This window comes from Paramormyrops kingsleyae, chromosome 15 (assembly GCF_048594095.1).
Source record: "Paramormyrops kingsleyae isolate MSU_618 chromosome 15, PKINGS_0.4, whole genome shotgun sequence".
In the NCBI taxonomy this organism is placed as follows: Eukaryota; Metazoa; Chordata; class Actinopteri; order Osteoglossiformes; family Mormyridae; genus Paramormyrops; species Paramormyrops kingsleyae.
In genome coordinates this window covers 1,831,459-1,857,318 of record NC_132811.1, presented here as the reverse complement: position 1 = coordinate 1,857,318, position 25,860 = coordinate 1,831,459, and the positions used below count along the sequence as shown (strand labels likewise).

At 42.2% G+C, this 25,860-nt stretch overlaps 1 protein-coding gene across 2 annotated transcripts; it reads right to left on the bottom strand.

Moving 5' to 3' along the window:
* Nucleotides 1–1,736: 1,736 nt before the first annotated feature.
* Nucleotides 1,737–24,257, bottom strand: LOC111860263 (adaptor related protein complex 1 subunit mu 1). Of its 2 annotated transcripts, none has more exons than XM_023843777.2 (12): nucleotides 24,038–24,257; nucleotides 22,747–22,903; nucleotides 22,256–22,323; nucleotides 20,037–20,167; nucleotides 19,784–19,931; nucleotides 19,520–19,646; nucleotides 16,785–16,927; nucleotides 16,631–16,705; nucleotides 16,227–16,385; nucleotides 15,357–15,482; nucleotides 11,111–11,186; nucleotides 1,737–3,626 (listed from the first exon to the last, which is right to left on the bottom strand). In XM_023843777.2, the coding sequence occupies exons 1-12, from the start codon at nucleotides 24,077–24,079 to the stop codon at nucleotides 3,604–3,606; spliced, it is 1,275 nt and encodes a 424-aa protein (XP_023699545.1). In that variant the 5' UTR covers nucleotides 24,080–24,257; the 3' UTR covers nucleotides 1,737–3,603. The 2 variants fall into 2 exon arrangements, with proteins under 2 accessions (XP_023699545.1, XP_023699546.1); XM_023843778.2 differs by having other exon boundaries at nucleotides 16,631–16,702; nucleotides 24,038–24,256.
* Between the last annotated feature and the right edge of the window lie 1,603 nt (nucleotides 24,258–25,860).

Below are 25,860 nucleotides of genomic sequence, written 5' to 3'. Positions count from 1 at the left end.
CAGATGACCCAATCGTAAGCAGAATATATTGTAAGTGGAATATGAATATGATTTGACATATGACACACTTTGGCATTTAACTGACATAACGGGCTTGGGAAGAATGGTTAAACACATAAAAAACACTGTATGATACAGTAATAAACACTGGATGATACGGTAATTAACACTGGATGATACGGTAATTAACACTGGATGAGATGTGCATACTGCTGAGAGCACCTACATAGTCTGTACGTGCTACTGAATGAACGCTCCATGACATCGCCCCAGTAGAAAGAATTGTACGACATATGGCCAGCCCAGGAACCAATCAATACTCAAAGTTTGATGACTACTAAACGTGTAGTATTGTCACGCCGTTGTAAAGCTGGAGTATCTTAAGGCAAAGCATCAAATAGCAAGGAGCATCTGTATAACATGATAAATAAGACTAACTCTATAAGACTAAATTATTCTTAAAGCCAAATGTATATGTCCAAATCATCTATAGTGATCAGCCATTACATTAAAACCACTGACAGGTGAAGTGAGTAAGATTGATTATCTTGTTGCAATGACTCCTGTCAAGGGGGCCATCATATATTAGGCAAGTGAAGTCAGTTCTTGAAGTTAATGTGTTGGAAGCAAGAAAAATGTGTAAGGATCTGAGAGACTGACATGGGCCAAAATGTGATGGTCAGACGACTGGGTCAGAGCATCTCCAAAGCGGCAGGTCTTGTGGGGTGTTCCTGGTATACAGTGGTCAGTACCAACCAAAAGTGGTCCAAGGAAGGTCAACCAGTGAACCGGCGACGGGGTCATGGGCGCCCAAGGCTCACTGGTGTGTGTGGGGAGCGAAGGCTAGCCTGTCTGGTCTGATCCCACAGGAGATCTACTGCAGCAGATACTGTTGGAAAGGTTAATGCTGGCCATGATAGAGCACACAGTGCAGCTTGCTGCGTATGGGGCTGTGTAGCCTCAGACCAGTCAGACCAGTCAGAGTGCCCAGGCTGCCCCGTCCACCGCCTGAAGTACCTACAATGGGCATGTGTCAGAACTGGAGCACAGCAATGGAAGAAGGTGTCCTGGTCTGAGTCACGTTTCCTGTTACATCATGTGGACGGTTGGGTGTGTGTGTGTCATTTAGCAGGGGAAGAGATGGCACCAGGATGCACTATGGGAAGAAGGCAAGCCGGCGGAGGCAGTGTGATGCTCTGGGCAATGTTCTGCTGGGAGACCTTGGGTCCTGGCATTCATGTGGGTGTAACTCTGCTACATGCCACCTACCTAAACGTTACTGCAGACCAAGTACACCCCTTCATGGCAATGGGATTCCCCGATAGCAGTGGCCTCTTCAGCAGGATAATTCTTCCTGCCACACTGCAAAAATTATCCAGAAATGGTTTGAGGAGCATGAAAAAGGTTTGAGGTGTTGATTTGGTCCCCAAATTCCCCAGATCTCAGTCTGATGAGGCATCTGTGGGATGTGCTGGACAATCAAGTCCGATCCATGGAGGACCCACCTGACAACTTACAGGACTTAACGGATCTGCTGCTAACGCCTTGGTGCCAGATACCACAGGACACCTTCAGAGGTCTTGTGGAGTCCAGGCCTCGACGGGTCAGAGCTGTTTTGGTGGCATGAGCAGAATGTTATTTAATGTAATGGTCAATCGGTTAATGTATTACACAAATCAGCTAGGAAGAGATCATGAAGATATCTTGATTTTGCAAATACCAAACCAGGAGAGACATTTAAGGTTTATCAGAAAACTACTTTAATGAAATGCTTACATACCAAATGCATGCTTGGTCGTTAATGATTCTTACAGTGATAGAGAAGTTACATGGCAGAAAGTGACATTTTTGCTCCCGAAAGCATCGTTTCCATTTTTTTCTTCCTACAAATTATTCACTAAAAATTACTTCAACAATGACGTAAATTTAACAATTGAAGAGTACGATACAGGCCACATACAGGTGAAACTTGGGCCACAGTCTTTAGAAAGATTTAAGGAAACACTGTTTCTCCCCATCTGCAGGACTGTTCCATCGCTTCAGGATTATGCAACCCTCGAAACAAAGGCAACCAGTTTTAGCAGTTAGTTTCATTACCGCGCCAGTCTGAACATGACGTTCATATGATATACCAACCATCGTCACTCATCAATCACGTGTCATAACCACTTAAAGAGCGATCAAATATCCAGGAGGGAAGCCGGTGTGGAAGGGACTGTCAGACGATGACATTTTAAAGTGACAAGTCCTTTTCTTTATTTGGCATTAACATTTCTGAAAAAATTAATAAAGTCTAGATGATAAATTCGGGATGGCATTTCAGTGGTGCAATTTGGTCAGAGAGAGAGGTGCCTTACAGAAATGTAAACAAACATTCTGGTTTTTACTTTTACAACCCAAAAAAAAAATTGCTGGTTTGGCAGCTTGTCAGGAGATGTAAGTGGATCTTAATGCTAACATCTGCTTCCATTCTCTTGAAATGGTTTTTTTTTTCCAACGTATTACAGTACATGAGACACACCCCAGCTCCATAAATGATAAAGAGGACAAAAAAGCATACTGGTTTAGCAAAATGCACAAAAACGAGGGAGAGGTAAACGTTCGACTGACACCTCCTGGCACAATGACGCAGACTATGACTTCAGTCATGGTCAAACGTGCACTACAACTTAATTTACTTCTCAAATTTAATTACAGACTTTTTGACCTAGACAAGAGATACTGTATTTCATAAGAGCAGATTCCCTGTCACTCTTCCAAGCAGAGCTTCACATGCCAGACACTTGCTTCATTTAATTACTTGAATGTTATAGCAAGTTTTTCCACATCTGCAAGCTAATAGGAATACAACTTGGAACTCTGGTTGGATGACAGGAGTGTGGGTCAGCCGTCCATTCTGACACCCTCAGCAATAATACTGCAATGAACGCTCGCTTTTATGGTGGGACTTCCTCAGCGTAAAACCGTCTTTTGCGACAGAAAGCTATCAGAACAAAAAAAAAAAAGCATTTAAAGAAAAAGACCCAGATGGTTCTGTAAAACTGAAATAAAACAGAGGTTCATTAAATTACATGTTCATAAACATAACTGACACTGGACTGCCAAAATAATTTGGCTGTTTAAATTACTTAGGCGCCACTGTTCTTAGATGCAAACATTGTTTTGTGCACATGAACACACCATTGTAATACTCATAACTGCATTGTACTTGGTCAAACAGAAATACTAAAAAAGTGAGCCATTGAAACTGACCTATATAAACAGTATGTCCTGGAAAACTGCAAGTCTCCTTCACAAGTTATATAATGACTTGAATTATTTGAAATTGTACATTGATTTCCTTTGCCCTTCTGACTGTCCCTAAACACAGCAGCTCCCTGCATCACAGTTTAAGTCTGAAAATATTACTGGAACTAAGCTACATCTGGCATTGTTGGTGAGAGAGCAAAATTCGAGGTACAGTGTAGCTTACTGCTTCAAAGAGTGCTAAACATGAATGGAATTATCGCATCAATTTTTTTCTCTAGGGTCATGACACACAAACATTTTTCTTAAATATGTACATTCCAAACGTCCATCATCTGCCTAATCTTCTTGCTTCTCTTATTGTGTTCTGAGTTGGTAATCTGTAAAACAGAGTTAGAAATTAGCATATTTAATTAACCGTCCACAAAAGAATATATAAAAACACAACAATTAAAATGTCCCAGCATAACAAAAGATCAGGAGGTACAGTATACTAGTATTATAATTGCTACTGATTCCTTTAAAATGTGACCATAGCCAACAGCACGTTACTCTGTCAACAGCTACTGAACATGGACCATGAAAATGATACATTTTGGTAGCCAGCAAAGTTCCGGCATCTATACCAGTTTTACTATAGTTTCGATATTTTAATAATTTTTTTTTTTATATTATTATCAATTAATAAATCCTATTTAGTTGTACTTTTCGTTGTGGTTTTATTAGTATTTAGCATACAAAGTGCACATTATGTGCCAATGTCCTCAAAATGGGCATCTATGAAGCTCTCATCTATACTGCACTATAAATACCTCCATAATACATTACGATGGCTTATACTGACCATTATAATGCATTATGAAGGTATCTATAGTGCATTATGAATAAGAGCTTCATACAGCATTCATAATGCATAATATAATACTTTATGAATGAATTGTAATGCATTATGAAGGTATCTAAAATGTGTGATGACTGCTTTTAATGTTAAAGGTTTTATTTCCGTTAATTTGGGAAGCAATACTTATAGTTTTCGTTTAATTGCAGCTCATTTTCATATATTTTATTTGTTTATGAAAATGTTTTCTTATACTTTTCGTTTTTGTCAACGACAACAGCCCTGAAACATACCTCTGATCATTTTAGAATAATGCTTTTATTCTTAACACCATTTATTGTTATTTTTTAGCCACCCACTGGAATGCAGCTTTCTGGGGAGATTCAACTTTGATTTAAAATATTACAATGAATATGCAGACAAACACTTTGCCAAACTGTGACTTAAACATGACCAGAATACATAAGCTATTAACTACTTGCGGGCAAAAAATTCTAGTTATGATGTTTTAGCTATTCAGTCTATCTAGATTTTGATCAGACTAACATACATAATCCAAATGTTTTCTAAATATTAAGTAATTTAAATAAATTAGAACAGGAAAAACTTATTCTGGAAGGATGTATAATGAAGGAAGTGTAGTAAGTATTGGAATATTTATTGTTTGACACCTGGCATTTATTGAGCAGAGATAAGTTTTCGATCATGGATAATCACGCACACCCGTCGACCGCCTGAAGGTATACGATACTATGAAATAATCTCCGTTTAAGAAGTGCCAGTTTTCCTGATAGCCAACGTTTCGACATCGGCTAGACGTCGGGATAGGTGAAGTTTTGACAAAAGTCGCGCCAAGCCCATAAAGATCGCTGATTAAATACCAAGGCTATGTACCAAACAAGGGGAAGAGAGAAGTAAACAAGACGCCAGATGGGAAGATGGCATCACAGAGCCTCCGGGCCTTCATGGCGGTGACTAACGGTGAGCCTTTCCACCATTCTGCCGTGCTGCCCATGTCACCACACGCCGAGTCTTTCCCAATCCGTTATGCGGAGCACAGGGCCTGAGCACGCATAGCCTCAAACGCAATGTTACGTGCCGCATTACTGGGCCAGCTCAGTAGCAAGAAACGGTTACCACAATCACAAATAACATACCATTGGCTGTCAAACAAAAACACTTCTTAGTTTATCTACAAGGTCAGCAAGTCAGTGAACCACAAGGCCAAAAGTATCCATTATTGTTGCTGAATTTAACACATTAGTACATAGCATCAACATGGCCTGTGCATATATTATACACATACATAGTATATATTGCATGCATTGCACACACCAAATCATGCAAACGGTTACAATGTCCACCATTGGTTGACTGCATTTCTGCAAGGCCCACACCACCGTACCCCATGTTGGCCACGCCCCCTTTCCGGCATATATAAATATCCCTACTCCGCCTGCGCTCCATCAAAAATCCATTGGGCTCCTACAAGCCTCCGCCCCCCTCCATTTCACCTATCAGAGAACACAAAGCACACAGAGCAGAAATATCTCCTACAGCTGCAGTTCCCACTGCAGGTTTACTTAACATTTCCCTCGACTTTCCCCAAAACAGCACATGAGTTTATGCGGCTGCATTTGACCATCTTTTGACGTGATCCTTGTAAATACAGGTTGCAATAAAATGTTTTTTCTTTTTTATGCTCTAATGTAATTCACATCCGTTCTACACATTTGGGTCTTAAAAAGTTTACTCTGAGGTAAATGTGACAGACAAAGAAGAAACTTTAAAAGTGTATGGGCTTGTTTAGTGCGTCACACTCATGGCAAATAGAAATGCTTTAAAACTTGACTAAACAAGTGGTAACATCTGTTTAATGTGGTCCCTCCAAAGCTTACAGTTACTGGCTGGACAGCCTCCATACTGGGGGGAAAAAAATCATTAAAGAGAAGTTTGTCATGGAAACGGAACAGTATAGAATACTCTGACAAACTGACGAAACTCTCGTTCCCAGCGAAGGCCAAAGCAGTCTGGTTCTCATTGGCCTTTAAATCACATCCACATTAGAGTAATTAGAATGGAGTCTGTAGTGGACAGAGTTTGTGCGGTTGCTAGGGGACCTTTGGGGCACTAAGAAAATAGTGCACATACCTCAAACTGAACATTTTTTCAAAACGCACTGAAGAGATTTCAACGTTTACCCGAATGTCCTTTACCAAATTATTCTGATTTAAGGAGACACATTAAGAAATATCAATCAGCACAGTGATAAAGATTCCACTGGGAAGCATGGAGATGCATGAAGAGCGTTATGGAGGAAGACCTACATGGTGAGCGGGAGACAGCCTCGACTTCACAGCATCTCAGAATAACTACTCAAAAGTTAGCTGCCTGGTATTTCAACACACGTTTACCACACCTAATTCCATACCATTACACGTCCATGCCACACAAAATAAAATTTGCACCCTGTACGTTTTATTTTCAAATTATTCAAATCTAATTTGGCTAGAGCAAAGTACTTGTTTGTCTTCAAGCAGCTGTTGCTTTCCTTTATGAACGTTACCTGCAGAACCTGCTATGATGAGGTGCTTGAATAAAGACTAAAAGAAAGACAAAGAAAGAAAAGGTTCGGTGCTCCAAATTGTGCAATTAAATGTGATCACTGCCAGTTCTTCTTTAATTGATGTTAATCTGTGCAAACCTGAAAATTCCTTGTTCACTTTGCCCAAAAAAAAAACAGCGACCAAGAGAGTAAACAGTGTGTCCACAGAATGACTCACCCCTTTGCTTAAAGCAAGAAACATGCAAAAATCTCTCACATGTGTGTGTGTAGCTTTCAGTCAAAGCGGACCCATCACCAGACATGCGGATTATGTTTTTTCTTTAAAACATTTCTCCATCTAAATGTCAGTAGCTTTCGGCCAATTAAGTCGATGCTGGAATCGTTGCTGTTTGTCCCGTACGTAATGAAAAAACGAGGGGAAATAACAGCACATTCAGGGTGATCCATTTTTCCCAAGACAAATATTTGCGCTGATAAATACTTCAGCCAGAGCGTAAATGAAATCAGCCCTGCATCCCTCTCTGCCTTCCTTCCCCTTAAGTGTTCTGGCTGAAACACTGCGCATTACACAAAATGCATCAAATCTTGTTGCATGCGACCAACCAGTCGCACATTGTTTTAGCCTGCCGTCAGATAAAGCATGGCATCTTTCATAACAAGTGTGAAGCAAAATTGACACACTAGCCATTATACATAATTATGTATAATTAGCTATTTACAGTGAAGGTATTTTGCAGATACTGCTTAAATTCATGGAATGCAGGATAGCACTGGAGTGTGATTATCACACAACAGTAAAAAAAAAAACATATTCCAGGCTATGTATGTGGTATTACGAAACACCTAAAGATACACTATCCTTCTTCTGTCCTCCCTATATTCTTCACCGTCAAAAAGATTTGGGGAGGGGGAGGTACAGTTTCACAGTGCAATTTAGGGTGGATTTTAAATAACCATACGAAATATGGAAAATACAGACCATGACATGGTTTGCAGGTGGTGCTCAGCACTGAGGGGAGGGTCTCCAGCACGGAGCTGACGGCGTAGCCGACGCAAGTGACTTACGCCATTGTGAGCATTAATGCTTGTGCGCTGCTGTGTCTGTGTAACTTTGCAATTACATCACCAAAACACTATGTGAGTGCGTAGTGAGTTCTGCTAAAACATTTCCACTCTGTTACTGGAAAGACGACTTGGCAAGCTTTGCAATCTTAATGATTGCTCCTTTTCAAGATTAACTCGCACACACTTAAAAATCAGTGTGAAGTTTACCACGACCACTGCTTTTGCATGAGATCTTCATGCACGCTGTGACGCTACCAAGCCGGCTAATCACAGTTGTTCCGATGAGCCCGTCGTGATGCGCAGTTACATTTCTGGGGAGGTCAGTGTCAGGTAGTCAACATGGCTATGCCATACATGCCAGTCATGCAGTGTCACATGCGGCAGACCTCCACCAGACACGACATGGCACTGGCAGGAAGCCTAGACGCCTTCTATGAGGGGTCACGACAATGACAGTGGATTCAGGGGGAAACAAGTCCTTTCAGATTAGCAGGACAATATATATATTTTTATCTTGGCCAGTTATATATATATGGAGCTATATATATATAACTGGCCAAGATAAAAATATATATATTGTCCTGCTAATCTGAAAGGACTTGTTTCCCCCTGAATCCACTGTCATATACTGTATATATATGAAACACCAGGGTCTTTAAGGTGTAACATGTACTGTCAACACATGACCTAATGAAGCTTAGCAAATGGGAATTTCCATATCATTCACATGGTTTCAGAGATTACTGGAGGTAGAATGTGGGGGGGGGGGGGGGGAATCAAAAAATATTTCACACACCCACTGACAGATACGTTCAGCTGGAGGCATATTTGCATATTACAAGCTGCGTATCATGGTGCTGTGAGATGCAGAATGCACTACAATGTGATAAACTCCACCGGTTTCACCACAGATATTCGACGAAAAGTTTTCGAAAGGCTGCGGACGTCAAGTTAAACTTCTCATCTTAGCCGAAAGTGTTCTTAGCCTCTGGAGAGCTCTGTAAAACACTGATTTAATTAGGGGCAGATTGAAAATATTCCTGCCCCCCTCCCCCTCGCGCATTCCTGAGCTGCTCGACACTCTCGTAATAACACTGACACGAGAGCTAACTGACACAAACGGTTCAGAGCCGAGGCGTAACTGCTGCATCCCTCAGGGCTGCACTGAGTCATCCACTGATCCCAGCTCAGTCTCTCAAGGGCAGGGTCTCTCTGCAGTGCCACTCTGCAGTGCCAATGGAGGCCAGCAGTCTGTTCCAGTGCATTCCACGCACTTTCGGTTTATCCTTTTTGTTGCAAAAAACATTTCATATACATGTGAAATATTTGCATGTGACCTCTTGTTTTCCGGCTCATTAGAGACACTCTCACACACATCTCAGGCGAGCTGAAGAAAAAGCTGGACTCAAGTACAGGATTAAAAAAGCCACCGGCTGCAATCGAACGGCACAAAGCTGACAGGCAGCGGATTGACTGCAGTTTCTCAGCCAGTCAGTCACCCTACAAAGTGCTGGTAAACTAAAAGCCGTCACTAGTGTCACGATGGCTGTCTTGTGTTGACACTTGAAGCGTGAGCAGATACGGCTGGACAGTGAGGAGAGGGAGGGAGAGAGGGAGGGAGGGAGGGAGAGAGGGAGGGAGGGAAAAAAAACAAAACAGAAAAGAAACATGGAGAAATAAAAGAGACGCTTTGGAGCAGAGATGGAACCTCTTCGGCCAGAATACAAAACAAAAACTTCCTGTCAAGAAGCGACCTCCCAGGATTAATCCTTTCCTTTTGTCGATATCGTATGCGATTAATACATCAGCCTGGTGGTCATGGCTTGCATGTTTGCATTCACAGGCATAATTCATGCGGAGGCCGTTTGTTCTGGGTGGGACAGCTGGCCCCAAGAAGCCAAGAACAACGATCCGGTCTGGACGTTTCCTTCCTGCCAATCAGAGGCAGGCTGAGCTCCCCTTAGCCATCTGCACAGATAACTGGATCAAGACAGTGCTCAGAAATCACGTGCTGGGGTGGGGATGTAAGATAATGCGTTCAGCAGCAGGAGTTCGCGTCGCTCAAACTCTTCTGCTTTTACATGCAGTCCAGCAGGATTAAGTCCCACAGCAATTCAACAGGCCAAGTATGGAGGACCTAATGTTTTAAATCTGCATTTTGGATTTTACCCACCATCTCTACCTAGTCAAACCACCCCTGGCTTCAGCGGGACCGAGGGGAGACGGCCGCATACTCTCCACTTCTCCTAGCAGACCACCCAGAAATAATTTATTAAAGTTTTTGACTTTCACATTTCACCTACGGCATCGGCACAAAACGGCCCATTTTACTGCCACTATGCGGGCTAAGAAACATGAATTTTACAGATTCCTGTCTGTGACGGGCGGAGACTGGAAAAGAACATTGTGAGAAAACAGCTGTTTTATTGTGATATGAGGATTGTAATAAAAGCGAAACACGGAGGGGCGCGAGCAGAGTGCTCAGAGTGCTCCAGCTCTGCACTGAGGCCGCACACAGAGTGCTCAGAGTGCTCCAGCTCTGCACTGAGGCTGCACACAGAGTGCTCACACCTCTGCAGCCGGCATGTTATTCCCTTGTTCGCAAGACAGCCACATTTAACAATACAACAGTATTCAAGAATGCAAACATGTCATAAATTACAGCGTACAGCAAAGGGACAAACTTTACAGGATCTGTTTACACATTTCCTGAATGGAAACTACAAACATCCCACAATTCGAACAGCTAGTGTTGGGTACAAATGGCATTACAAAAAGGATAGACTGAATGTGAATGTGCCAGTTTAGTGATTTTTGTTCCGAAAAAAGTTCACAGATCTCAATTGCACATGCGGAACGGGGGCCCGAGAAAGCTTCGAAAACGTTTGAACCAAGCACAATCTGTCATGCGAAACGTCAATCTGTCATGACGCCAAGCTCCTACTCGCCCCTTTTTTAAATGATGGATTATTAATGATTCAACAAGTGAATTCAGCATAAACAAAAATAAAAGCCTGTCCATTCAACTAACTCAGTAACTCAAATAGTTTTAACGAACAATGTCCAATTCAGATTCCATGCTCTAATTAACTACTCAGTTTAATCCATGATACAAACCCATATCAAAAGAGCTGACTGCGCTTAATAAGAACAGAAAGCTTAGCTTAAATGTCTAATGCAAAGTTTTTAATCACATAAACTGACTTTTACGGCAGTAATAAATAGCAGAACAGAGATGGTGCTGATGAGGCAGTCATCAGATTTTCACATGACAAATGGTTAAAGTTATGTAGCTGTGGATGTTACATTAGCCAAGTACCGAGAACGAGTGACGATTAAACAGTAAGAAGGGCAGTGGGGGGGGGGGGGGGGGGGGTCTGAGCAGACTTCCTTACCTCCGTTCTGAGTGATGTATCGCACCCACGGCAGGGCCTGGTACCCGCTCTTCTCAATGATCTTCAGGTAGCGCACCTGAAAGGTGATGCAGGAGTGTCACGGTCAGAAGGCCACATCAGCGGGCCCTCTCGCCTTATATGGTCGTGCCCGCTGTGGATTCTGACCAAAGTCACCCCAGACCGCGAATAACGGTGTGTGCCAAATGCTGCATGCTTGTCCAATGGACAGTATAGGACACTGCGCCTGTGCTTTTCACCCACGCATCAGCACTGGCTGCACTGGCTGCACTGGCAGGGCCTGCTCCAACTTTAACTGCACTGCACAGGCCTTGGGGCTGAGGCCATCAGGACATCACTCAGAATCAGTGCCAGTAAACCATGGGAAATTTGTACCGCAAAGAACAACATATGAAGAAGTAGTAGTTAAGAAACTGCAGGTATTAATAGAAATTGGGGAAATGGCACCTTTCACTAGTTATAAAACATGTGCTTTTTTCCCTTCTCCTTGTGAAACTACAACAGAGTTTGCAGGGGCCAAGGAAAGAAAACATTGCATAATTTTTTTGTGAAATTACAACTTATTCTACACATGGCAATGCATTGCATAAGCTGAAAAAAATGCAATAAAATGGAAAAAAAAAGCAAATCTAATTTATAATTCTGGGGGGGAAAACTAGCTGCTAATGGTCATTTACAATAAACTGCACTTTATATTTCTGTAATTAGTGTCAATTAAGTTTATTAAACAAGGAGGTTACTAGGCAAGCCAACTGCCATCCGTCCTCATCAAAGATAAGGATCTTCTGCTTGATATTTCACATTGCCGGAGAGCTGAAACGCAGATCAAATATTAACAGACTGACAGAAAATGAAATCTCTATGAAGACATTTCAACTTTCAATTTTGTTATCCGCGCAACAGTTTTACTATGATTATCCTCTGCACTGAATCATAGGACAAAGTTCCTTACGAGTTTAATTTTGCTAAACAAAACAGAAAATCACTTTCAAGCATATTAAACGTTTTAAACACACAAATGTGCTGCAGCCAGTTATGCTGTTATCTCTAATTTCTGCTTTTCTAAGTATTTAGAGACCATATAAAAAAACTAATAAAAACAGAACAAGGGCAGCATTTGTATTACACAGCTGGCAACAGAGAAAATGGTTACAGCTAAACTGAAACTTGATAGTCTGTAAACAACTCTGGGGCCCCGCAGTTCAGCCGGCCCAGCACCGGGGCTGCCAAATCACTGGCAATATGCGTGAAATTTTTATTTCAGCAAGCAAATATTTTATCCGGGGGGGTGATAAATCAGAGCTTTGGGCTAATGGAGGTGCAGAGGAAGCGCAGATGGGGTAAGAGGAGGCGGGCCCCTGTGGACGTGTCCGGGGTCGGCCAGCTGAAAGCCTGGCAGGAAGCACACGAGGGCACCACACTGCCACAGCCACTCCCAAGAAAGTCAGTTGTTGGGTTTCGCGAGGTCGAGCGCATGACCGGGCACTGGGCACGCCGATCACGGCCGTCTACGATCTACGATCTACGATGCAGAGGTGAGCGACAGCGCAGCGCATCCTCAATGCACTCGTCATCACCTGGGCAGCTTGCGCGGCCAAAACCATCTCAGAGCCCCGGCCATTGGCAGATCGCTCAGAACAAAATTGCCCTGTTCGCTCAAAGACACAGGAAGAGAATCCAGGAGGTGATTCACTGTGTAGAGAAACCTCCTAATTCCACGAAGGCATCCGCACGGTTTGGTCCTTTGCAGAGAAGCACACACACAACTCCCATAATCAGAGGTTTCATTAGAAATATTAACAAACTTAATAAAGGGGCCAGGAGATCATGCGTGTGACACGCAGAGCATGATACACACGAACCGGAAAAGCCTACAGGTGCGTGCTGAAGGTTCTTGGTACAGCGTGGAGATTCGTGACAGCCCCGGGTCCCTGGAAATTAGTTGACATTTTCTGCATCAAATAATGCCAAACGTGTACCTGAATATTTGTGCCTGCACACCAGAAACCAAACCATGTACTGACACAGTAAACCAGTCAAAGCTGACAGCGTGCGTTTCGATATCGCCGACTGGCGGAGCCGCGAAAAACAGCTATTTCTGCCTCTTGGAATGAGAGCTCAGCCACTTGAGAATCTACTCAAAACGGGTAAAGCGGCAGCACCGAAACCTCAGCAGAGACGTCATTTTAATCACTGCCCCGGGAGCGCTTGCTCGCGCTACCTGGAAAGATCTCATTTATACTCTTTCACAGAAAGTTGCTATAACAACCAGAGGAAACAGACTTCAGCAGCACTGGCCAGCAGGCTGGCACTGTCAGCAGCTGAGCGACTGCAGTGTGCAGCTCCCCACACGCCACAAGGAATGCGTGTGGTGCAGTGCATCGTCGCATGGTTTGGACTCCGCATACGGCTTCTGAGTGGCACTTATAAAGCCATAAATGAAGCCCTGATCTGTGCTGCTGACCCATCAAAGGGATCAGAATTAACCAGAACACAAGCTCTCTGAGTCAGACTCACCACTGCATATTTTCTGACCAAACTGGGCCCCAGCGTCTCTTTTCAATGCCTAGTGACCCCCCACACCTCACTGTGGGTGAAAGTTTAATTCTGATGAAACAGCCATTCGCTGACGCTCTCGCCCGGCGTACATCTGAGCCGCTGTTTTGGTAAAGGTGATAAACTGCTTAACTAAACCCTAGCTGGAACACGTGTTGTTAATAAGCAGTACTAACCTTTCAATGAACTCAGCAGATGTGAATAAACACTACATCATAATGAGAGGAGGAAGAGCAGCGGCCAGCTCTATTTGATTAAAAAATGTTCCGTATATGTGAAAACTTCCTCATCTACCGAGAAATTCGAATCTAATGTGGTTTTTCTGGGTCTCAGTTCCGTGTGGGATGCCTAATATTCAATGGATGTCAATCGAGTTTAGATAAAAACAAAAAATTGAACATAACAAGAACATCATTCTAGAAGAAAAAGTACTCTGTCTTCTCACATCCAATCAGCGGCACATCACTGCCTTCCTGCAGGACTGTGAAGTCGCAAACATCGGAGAAGTCGCAAACCGTGCTGGGCAGCATGCTGCGCTGCCCATGCGCCATCGCATATTTACGCGCTCAATTCTGCAGCGGTCCATGGGTGAGGACTGGAGCCGCTGGTGTGAGACGCTCATCTGCATTAAAGCTCGCGGATAATTAACAAGGACGGAGGAGATGGGAACCGCGTTTTTAGGATTTACTACAGAGAAAAGAGGAAGCGTGCGCACAAAAACCTGCCCTGGAGAATAACGAAAAATAAAACCAACATCAGGCTGCGAAGATGCTCTTCAGAGACGTGCAATCGTATCGTCAACTGAGGATGAAAATAACACCATGTTAGCATGTGACGCTAATGCAGCCTCGTGATGGCATGTATCTGAGAGCGGCCTTCCAACAGCAGGCCAGATTAAGAGCGCCCATTAAACACGAACTCGCTCTTTAAAAGTTCCTCACTCAAACACTTCTCTGTTATTTATTTTACTGCTGGGGGAGGCAAAGTTAACAGCACATTTTGATGAAGCCTGAAATTTCTTCACTGGTGTGTTTTTTCTTCTTTATAAACCAGGAAATTGGAAACAATGCTGGAGGGGCACCTCAGTCCAGCGTAAATGAAAAGACTTTCCTTTCATTCTTCCTCTGAGAGCGCTGGATCGCTGGCAGTAGATGGGGAGGCTGATTACACCCTCCCGGGAACCTGGCCAGAGTGCAGACAGCAGGAATCTCCCAGAACCGGGAAAGCAACACTTCAGCTTTCCAAGTCACAAAGCACCACGGTGCTCTGAAAGGACTGGGTCCCCCGGCACCCCAGCCTACACCTACAGCTACACTTAACCCACAGCAGCTCAGTAAAACCCAGGCATCCATCACCTACATCATTTTCTCAGTGGTCATGTCCTACAACAGAATTGCTTTATGGTGGAAAATACAAGAAACATTTAAATTTCCAGAAAATGTCACCCTGTTTTACATTTGCGTGTGCTATACGTTCATTTCAGACTGTGATCTTAATTCCCTCTAATCACCATCAGAGATTATTTCAGTTGACCAGAGATCTAACAAAGCGCCCTAAGAAACAGATATCTGGTCATTGATGAAGCAAGAGCGCCATCTTATGGCAGAGTGAGGTTCTACGGAATTTGAGAAGACAAACCCTGATTGGCTGAGTCGGGCACTACAGGACCTACCTGAATCCCAGAAGTGGTGAAGTAAGGGATTTCAAACTTCACACTGATGGGTGGCTTCCCCTCTTTGTCCTCTGCCTCCACACTAGGCAGCCCGAAGTGTGCCCGCATCAGGTACTCCTTACCGCCCTGAGGGACAGCGCCACCGTCAGGGCTTCCAGCAAATTACGTTTGCAAATTAGAACTGACCAGAGTCACAGGAAAAACATACTGGAGGTGTACAAATGAAGTGATGCCAGATACAAACATCCTGTTCCTCTAAATAGTCATGCTTAGTGCTGGGTATTGATTCAAATTTCAAGAATCGGTTCGATTCCGATTCTCAAGATTTAGAATCGATTATCACGATTCGATCCAATCTGTTCTGATCCGATCCGATATCGATTCGGGTCAGTGTTTTTAAAACAGTTTTTTTTTTAGCCGTTACCTTAATTACATGACTATGTAGTTGTGCAACATATTAATACTAGTATTATATTGACATTCAATGACAAATTAATGAAGTATTGATAGTTAAAGATGGCTGTAAGGACCAATCCTTATTATAGAAATATGAAAAAACCGCTGACTAAATCCGTAATCGGTCTTCTTTTCAAAACGTCCATTGTCGGAAGTATTAAAGTTTTTAAAATTAGGTTAAATCAAGTAAACCAAGACACCTTATTTTGTTTTAACCCAGATCGGGGGCGTGTAGTACCGCTGCCATTGCTTACTATGCACTTTTATAATGTGTCTGCAATTGTTCCAAACTGCATTTTGCAATGTCTATACTTTGATGTCAAATTACAAACTTAACATAAATCTGACATATTTACAAAGTCATACACGCTCAATTCAGGGGTACTGATTTCTTGCAGTGAGGCTCAGGCTCACCGGGAACGACTTGATGGACCAGACTATCTCACTGTTCTCTGGTATCCACTTCACACTGCCCACTGTGGTCTTGAACTTGGGCGAGTCTGCGTCAGTGGGGACAGGAATATGGATCTCCACGTTGTTGGCAGTCGACCTCCTCTTGAACTGACTCTTGGCCTATGGAACGGGTGGAGACCAAAGTTTGTGTTTCAGAGGTCTGCACAGAGTGAAAAATCAAATCAATGCAGTCGAAAGCAAATCGACACACCCAGCTTAGGGCACCTTGCATTTTTACATGTACAGGACATGGTCAGACAGACAGGAAGTCTCTCACTGTAATATTATCGGTCTATGGGTGGTGGTGCAGCACATGCTACCAAAGCAGCAAGTGCCCTTACAGTGAAAATGAGGGCGATGTTCACCTTGATCATATACTCGATGCGGCTGTGCGAGTGCTTCTCAATCACCGACTCGATCCAGATTAAGGGCTTCACCTGCTACACAAATGCCCATTACACACGCACACGCCATTAACACGTCACCGCGCCCCCTCCCCTCCATCATTACGGTACATACATGCGTGTTGAGGCGGTAGGACATGAGCTCAAACTCGCCATCTGGTGGTATGAAGGAGATGGTGCGGTCGTTCTCGAATCGGGAAAGGCGCACGCACTGGTGGAACTTGACGTCCTCCAGCTCCACAGACTTGCTCTTCCCTCCTGTGGATATCAGCAAACCAGACAGGATGACAAACAGATGTACAGTCAGACCTGGGACATTCGCCAGGTTCCAGAACCCGTCGCGAATGAGGTGGATTCGCGGATGTTTGGTAGAGTCACTAAAAATCGTAATATATGCTTATTTCTATAGTTTAAACCAGGGGTCTCAAACTCCAGTCCTGGGGGGCCGGAACCCTACACGGTTTTTGGTTTCCCCTCGTTTAACACACCTGATTCAACTCCTTGTGCTAATTACCACACAGCTCTTGAGCTGAATCATTTGTGGTGGAACTAAGAACTAAGCTACACAGGGCTCCGGCCCCCCGAGACTGGAGTTTGAGACCCCTGGTTTAAACCCTAAATATGACCCCAGTAATGCTCCCAAAACACATTAACTACATTACCTCTTATACACTGTTATAATTACCTTTAAAAAAAAAAAGTTTGATGTAAAAATAGAGTACAGTATTGCCTAGCGGCTATTTATGACACTAGTACATTACAGTACAGTATACTAATGTTACCCCTACTAATTCATAGAACACTGGCTGGTGTTTTCTTTTGCATTCACAGTAAGGTAAAATGAGTAAACAAACAGGACTGTAAACTAATCAACAGAAGTCATATACGTAACCAAGGTACAATTAAATAAAATACGTAAAGGAAACATGTACTGTACGTACAGGGTACAGGTGTTCAATCAATTAAAAATTACGTAAAGATGTACAGAAATAATAAGTTGTAAAAATACTATGTGTGCGCTAACCACGAAAAAAAGAAACAAATGTTTACATTAACGTTAACTTACTATTACGAAATAGTAAATGAACTATTTTTTTATATTTATGTAACCATTAGCATTCCAAAGGGAATAAACGTTGCAAATGAGACATAATGTACATAAAAAGGAACGTTTCCATAAGAAAGTCACGTTTTTAAGGGATTTTTTTTTTTTAAACTGATTTATATTGTATGTCTTGAACTTTCCCCCAAAACACAGTAGAATCTTCATTAACTATTTTTTTCTTACCAATTTTACACTTAAAAGCATGAAAACTTAAAAATTACTACGAAAATTAATCATAAACAAGGGTTTTTTGAGGATTTCGCATATATGTCCTAGAATACTGTGTGCAGGTTTGGTCACCATACCTCAAGAAGGACATTGCTGCCTTGGAAAAGGTGCAACGAAGAGCTACGAGAATGATTCCTGGTCTTAGAGGAATGTCTTATGAGGAGAGGTTAGCGGAACTGAATCTGTTTAGCCTTGAGCAAAGGAGACTAAGGGGGGATATGATTCAGGTCTATAAGATTCTAACGGGTCTGGATGCTGTTCAGCCAAATGACTATTTCAATATTAGTCTAAATACTAGAACTCGTGGCCATAAGTGGAAATTAGCGGGAGAACATTTTAAAACAAATTTGAGGAAGCACTTCTTTACACAGCGTGTAGTTAGAGTATGGAATAGTCTTCCTGCTATTGTAGTGGAAGCTAAAACCATGGGTTCCTTTAAATCAGAGCTAGATAAGATTTTAACAACTCTGAGCTATTAGTTAAGTTCTCCCCAAACGAGCTTGATGGGCCGAATGGCCTCCTCTCGTTTGTAAATTTCTTATGTTCTTATATGAAAAAATCAGATGCAAATAAGTTCGGTTCCAATGATATTTCACGAATCTGTGACTTCGTGAATTACGAAGCGCGAATGCACGAGGGCTGACTGTATCTTAAAAAACTACACATATTAAATGATGATTAATAAAAAAAATAAATACTATATTGTATACAACCCCATTTCCAAAAAAGTTGTGCAAAATGTAAATAACAGAATGCAATGATTTGCAAATTATATAAACCCATATTAATACTAATCTAACTGAAAAAAGAACAAAGACAACAAAAGAAATGCTATTGTTTTATGACAAATATATGTTCAATTTGAACTTGATGCCAGCAATGTTTAAAAAAATTAGGGTGAGGTGCATGTCTACCAATGTGTTGCATCACCTCTTCTTTTAACTACACTCTGCAAACGTTTGGGAACTGAGGGGACCAGTTGCTGAAGTTCTGAAAGTGAAATGTTGTCCCATTCTTGCCTGATACGGGATTTCAACTGCTGGACAGTTCAGGGTCTGTTTTGTCAAAGTATCAAAAAAGTACCCCAGCTGGTTAGTAACTTTAGGTATTGGTACTCGACCGGAAGTCAATGGAAACGGGAAAAGTACCAAGAGTACCGTGTATGAAGTATGGCACCTGGTGCGGTGGAAAAGCGCCCTAAAATGTTACCTTACTACCAAAAAACTAAGTATAAAGGAAGAAGCTACATTTGGGTATATGACTGAAGGTCTTGTTTCACCATGTGGCTCCTTCACAACAGTCTACTTCTGTTATTTTGTTTATTTTCTTATAGAAGAAAACTCAAGACTGCAGAACATAAGCAGTGTTGTTTCTCATTTTCATATTTGCTTTTATTTTTTAAGCACAGCCATTTGATCATCTAGCAGCAACCCTGCCGGCAAACAAACACACAAGAGGAGACAACAATAGCACACTAGTTAGAGGATTGGCTCGAAGGTGAAAGCAAATGAACTCACGGCCAGTGTTCTCAAACAGGACCTTGTCGTTCAGGCCTAGGCGCAGCTCAGGCATCCCCGACAGAAAGACACGCATCTTAATGGAGCCCACGATCTCACTGCGCAGCACATTCCCGTTGGCGCTCACCTGCGGAGGAAGGCGGGGTCAGTTGGCCATCCAGGCTCAAGGGTGCCAAGAAGGCATATGGGGGACTCTTCTGCTTTCTAATGTGCAGGAAGGGGGAGGGGACAGAAAATTCTGGTACAAAACAAAAAGCCCCCTACCAAAAGATTAACAGACTCGATGACGTCCAGGAAGACCTCGTTTTTCCTGTACTTGATGCCCTCTGACCTCCAGGACACGGCATTGGTGACAGTGGCAGGGGGGCGCGGGGCCCCCGTGTCTAGTTTATGGCCCTCCTGGGTGATGTACCTACACAGATACAAACACAACATCTTAAGGAACAACCAGAGGTACTGTCTGAAGACAACTTGCGGGCAAGCAAGGGTCTGAACTTAGAGAGTTGCGGAAGCTCACTCCTGCAGTATCTTGCTGTCTGTGGTCTGGGGGTAACCAAAGTCCATCAGCTCATCCAACAGCTCGTAGATGATGACAAAGTTGTCCCTGATGCTCTCCTCCTCCAGTTCCTTGAAGTACTCTGAGAACACCTGTGTATCACGGCAATCCATCAAACCTCTAAAGCACAGTTCATACTGCACTTGTCCGTGTGCCGTTACGGTTTCCGCACGGCCGGGCACGTGGATTTATGCCTACATTCATTTTTCCGTGTACGTATACAGTCGCGGTCAGCATATGCATACAGTAATGATATTCCACCAGACCAGCAGATTGCACCTACTGGATACTCCTAGTAATGCTCTACTGATTCCTTGCATATGTGCAGTAGACACAACGGATGCAAGTAGACAGATCCACAATCAGGACTGCATGCACAGTCTGCACAGACACTGCTGATCAGAGCATGTGAGCGGAGCGGAGCAAAGCGTGAGCGAGGAGCGGAGCGGGCGGAATTTGGTCAGAGCGCAGAGCGGGTTTTCTAATTAAGGCTGGAGCGGTCGCTTTGTCTCGCTCCAATTTCGCTCCGATACCGCTCACACTACAATTCTGAGGCGTGCCCAAATCTACCCAGAATTCATCTGTACAATTATCAAGACTGTTACACAAATTGGCCGAGATGGAATTCGCAAAGTATTTCACAAAGGAAACTGATAGATCATACAAGTGTACTATTCTTATCAAACGTATAGATGACAAGAATGTACAGCAAGAACAACAATGTGGTGAAACTGTTTCAGTGAGTAAAGATTCACTTTGGAATCACTTTTCTCAGAAACATGAGTGTGCTACGCGAACAAGCGGAAGCCAGAGCAAAACGCGTGCAAGTTTTATATGGTTGTAGCATATCAAGTCTATAAAGTAAATTAAAGTATAAAAGCCTATAAAGTAAATATTGGTAATCAAATAAATTCGTTTTGTCATTCAAAGTAGGTCTAATAAGATTTTTTTTTAATTTCACGTAACGTAAAATTTTATTTTAGAGACGTGCTGCATCCACAGAAAAAAATTGAGGAATTGAAAACGTGTCTGTATATTCTTTAGGCTATTAAACCCACTGATTCCTTTATTTTTAAGCCTATTTTTGTGTGGAATGCCATTTCCAAACCTGTCCGTTGTTGCCGATAGGTTGCTTAAAAATAAATATTTTCTGTTCTGACTGGCAATGTTGCCGTTGCTCATATTTCTTTATGACATAAGGCTTCGGTTTAAGGTGACATTTGTTAGGCATGCAGATTATTTGTCCCTCTTTTAAATTGGAGCGAGCGTGGAGCGATTTGACTGGAGCGGGAGGAAATTTTAGTGGAGCGAGGAGCGGTGTTGAAGGGAGCAGCTTAGTGCGAATTAGAGCGGAGGAGCAGGCGGAGCCAACAGCCTCGTGATAGAGGAGCGGAAATTCTCACCGCTGCACTCCGCTCACATGCTCTGCTGCTGATGGCAGTGAAGTCTGCATCACGCGCTTAACCCTCCATAAACTCATTGTGTCTGTCTTATTAGAATAGAAAACATTATACTTAATTCAACTGGAGAAAAAAAGTAGTATTGCTATAGGAATCATGCCTGTGGGTCTGATTGTTATGTCACTGCTTTTTCTTCACTAAAATTGCTTTTGTTTGACATGAATATAAAACTCCCAATAGTCATTCCCTCCAGCTGGCACCTGTAGGTGGATTTTACCACTAAGAGACTTTGCTGTTTAGAGCTCCTTGTTCTCTCTTGTGTTGTCCTATCGCAGTAGGACAGTAATAAACAAAAAAATACAATATCACAAGCTGGGTTAAAAAATTATCCTTAGGTTATATAGCTACAGAGAGCAGCCTAAAACATGCATCAGTAAACAGAAAGATAAATGAATTGAGGACAGAGGGTGATCATGTCCCCGAACATGTTAAACAGGAAAGTGACTGAACGTTCAGGCCATAAAGGGGGACAGACCAAAAGAAAAATTACAGGCAAATAAAACTTCAACAAGCATGAATGCTTTGCAAACATTTTTAGTTCTGAATACACTGATGTGCACCAACATATGTATTTTAACCTGCACTGAACACCCTGCTGCATTTTCTAACACTAAAAGCTAAATGAATAAAACATAATTGTTCACTATTTAAGCAAATTTACCTATAGACTTTCTGAACTAGAAAGTTCCAAGAACGTATAGACACATGTGCTCTACTCACCTGGATTATCTTGTAGAGGAAGGAAAACACCAAGGATACAGAAGCATTTTTCTTCGATGTGGCAACAACTGATTTAAAATGAAGTTAAAGGAAAAACAGACATTGCTGGTACTTATGTAAAAAAAATTATCTGACATTTCATTAGCTATGTCTGACAGAGGTTTCATCCTGCAGGACAGGACTACAGCCTGCAGAATGCAGTGGAGAAATCTCAAATATTACTAGGTCAAGTATTCCATCCATCCAGCTAACTTCCAACAACAAATTCAGAACAGGAATAAACACACACACACACAGCATATATATAACAAAAAATGTGTAACTTTTGTTTTCTTGGATTTACCAAAGCACCGCTATGAAGTCCAAACCAGTTAGACGTCTAAACTCTGAAATCTCCAAATGATGTCATCATGTGACACACCTCGCTGGCACTCTCGCGTCACTTCACACATCACGGCCCTGAACGCGCAGCATCAGCAGTGTTAGGATACGGTACAGGTTGTTGTGCTTGATCCACATGAAGCGGACACCACCGTGAGCCAGGATCGGGGACAAGGTTCCCTCCTCTTCCTTGTCCATGAGGATGGCCATGAAATGCTCGATTTCGGACATGTCCACATCGCCTCTATAGTTGCGACAAATCAGGACCTGTTTGGGGGCAGTATGAGGTCAGAACATAAGGTGTATTTCAGCTTTGTCAACTGATGACCACCCAGTGCAGCATTATGATACTAATGTAAACACATTAACATTGATATCATTATTACTTTTAAACTAACACTGAATTTACATTATTTATTATAAAAACAAATTTCCAGAATTTTTGAAGTTATAAATATCTGAGTACTCTCCAAAAGGATTGTAATAACTTCACGTGGGAACCACAGGAATAATAAAAATAATAATAATAATAATAATAATAATAATAATAATAAACATATCTAAAATTTACATGTACAGTATTAAAATCTTACATGTATTAAGTTTTAGAACCAGTTAACTTTTAAATCAGCTTAGTTCATTATGGCACTACTGTTCCGCAATGTAACTCAAGGCATTTATTGTGAAATACACCACATATATTAATTTAATCTGCATGTCTTAAGCCATAAACAAAAAGGTTTCTTTAGCTGACAGCCATCTCCTACATCCCATCTGCTCCGGCTACTGAGAAAATGTCACACTTAGGAAATGACGTTTTTGTCACCCGGCTCCATACATGATCACTTTTGTAATCTGACTTCACTGTACTGACCCTCTCAGGCTCGCAGGTTAGGCGGATGAAATGTAACTGATGCGCTGATCTGCTTCTTTAAAGCTCAGGTATTGTGACTATGCCTTCTTAGAAGAGTACAGGCGACATCTGCGCAAATAAGCATTTCCTTAGAAACCGCAAGCACGATTTCACTTCCCATTTACTTACTTATTTTACTTATTTAATTTTACTTATTTCTTGCAAAGGGGCACATTGGTTGGTATGTTTCAGTAATATGTATGTAAGCAGCTAATTAAGATTGAAAGTAAGTGCTTAAGCTGTTAAGCTAAATGACTAGCTAGCTGTAAACTTGTATGTATCGAACATGAGGAGATATCCCTGAATTCTCGGAGAAAAACTATAAGAGTACCTCAGAGACACGCCACTTCCTCCTTTTAAAACTGACACAAAACCACGAGTTGACGGCATTTTCATGACTAGGCAGCATATGTAACGGACAGCGGACCTGAGCAGAAACGGCTACCGACGGCGTATCACCATCACGGCTCCTCCGTCCACTTCCTTACCTTGCCTTTTAGGTCCAAGACATAAACCGCGCTGGCCGACATCCTGTCTTCCTCTACACTTCCTAAAGTGAGAGACAGAAGACTAGCGCCAAATTTTTCAAGGTATGCTATACAACGCTACTGTTTAATCTGAGATCCCATCTAAAAGTACTACGGACGCATCCAGCGCAGCAGCGGTAACGGGAGGAAAATGTCAGACAGCGTCACGCGCCGGAAGCGGAAGTTGAGCCGAAAAGAAACGCGGCGCTGAAGCACGTCTACTTCCGGGAATCAGCCGTGTTCTGTTTTCAACATTTCCAGTTTTTTAAAAAATATTTTAACTCATAAAAAACACATTTGGTCAGTCAGTGTAAGCTAACATTGATAAACGACTTTAGCCGACAAGCTACTTAATATAGTTGTAGTTATAGTGCATATATGACACACCATTTTTATACTAAGATTATAAATCTTATTGTTATTCTAATTTGTTATTATCAACAAAATACATTTACCTCATTTTATTTCTGCATACTGAGTGATGAATGTCATGGATAGGATAGGATGAGATAGAATAAGATTGAACGTTATTGATCCCTTTGTGGAAAAATCTCTTTGTTCATTATAAGAAGTAATGAAAGCAAGAAAAAACCCCTCAATCTTTCACATAAATACAGCAAAGGACTATAGTGGTCCAAAAAGCAGTTTTGACATCACTCTTCTCTCCACTACTGACATTCAAATGGTAGAGTCAGAATTTGGCATAAACAGAATGAGAACATGGATCCATCATGCCTTGTTACCACTGTGCAGGCTGGTGGTGGTGGTGTAATGGTGTGGGGGATGTTTTCTTGGCCCCTTAGTGCCAATTGGGCATCGTTTAAATGCCACGGCCTACCTGAGCATTGTTTCTGACCATGTCCATCCCTTTATGACCACCATGTACCCATCCTCTGATGGCTACTTCCAGCAGGATAATGCACCATGTCACAAAGCTCGAATCATTTCAAATTGGTTTCTTGAACATGACAATGAGTTCACTGTACTACAATGGCCCCCACAGTCACCAGATCTCAACCCAATAGAGCATCTTTGGGATGTGGTGGAACGGGAGCTTCGTGCCCTGGATGTGCATCCCACAAATCTCCATCAACTGCAAGATGCTATCCTATCAATATGGGCCAACATTTCTAAAGAATGCTTTCAGCACCTTCTTGAATCAATGCCACTTAGAATTAAGGCAGTTCTGAAGGCGACAGGGGGTCAAACACCATATTAGTATGGTGTTCCTAATAATCCTTTAGGTGAGTGTATATAATATCCTTACACATGGCTATATTGTAAAAGCTATCTTTATGTCACTGCTTTGTTTCAAAGTACAAAATAATGGGACAAACATGTTTGTTGCTATGATGAGTCATTTTTGTATTCATGCAAAAGTATTTGATTCAATATTTGTATTTCATTTTAAGCAGTCTAAGACTATCCATAATTTAAACATTTACTATTGTGCATGTGGCAGAGGAATTGAAAGAAAGTTAAGAAAGATAATACTAAAAAAGAACTAAAATTAGAAATCTAAAAACTGGGACAAAAATGAAACGTTTACCAATAATTTTAACTTACGGCTGGACTACATTAAATTGGATAAATAGAATATAGGCACTGCACACTTAATTAGCTAGACCTTGCTAGTACCAGGTTGGACCCCCTTTTGCCTTCAGAACTGCCTTCTTCATAGCATGGATTCAACAAGGTGCCTGAAACATTCCTCAGAGACTTTGGTCCATGTTGACATGGTGCAATCATGCAGTTGTTGCAGATCTGTTGGCTGCACCATCATG

What these genes read in the sequence shown, in the direction of transcription:
- LOC111860263 (XM_023843777.2), bottom strand. Translation starts at nt 24,079, where the DNA reads ATGTCGGCCAGCGCGGTTTATGTCTTGGACCTAAAAGGCAAG. An exon ending in CCTACCGCCTCAACACGCAT is followed by an intron (nt 16,706 to 16,784) that starts GTATGTACCGTA and finishes GCATTTGTGTAG; the next exon opens with CAGGTGAAGCCCTTAATCTG. An exon ending in GGTCCATCAAGTCGTTCCCG is followed by an intron (nt 15,483 to 16,226) that starts GTGAGCCTGAGC and finishes GCTGTCCCTCAG; the next exon opens with GGCGGTAAGGAGTACCTGAT.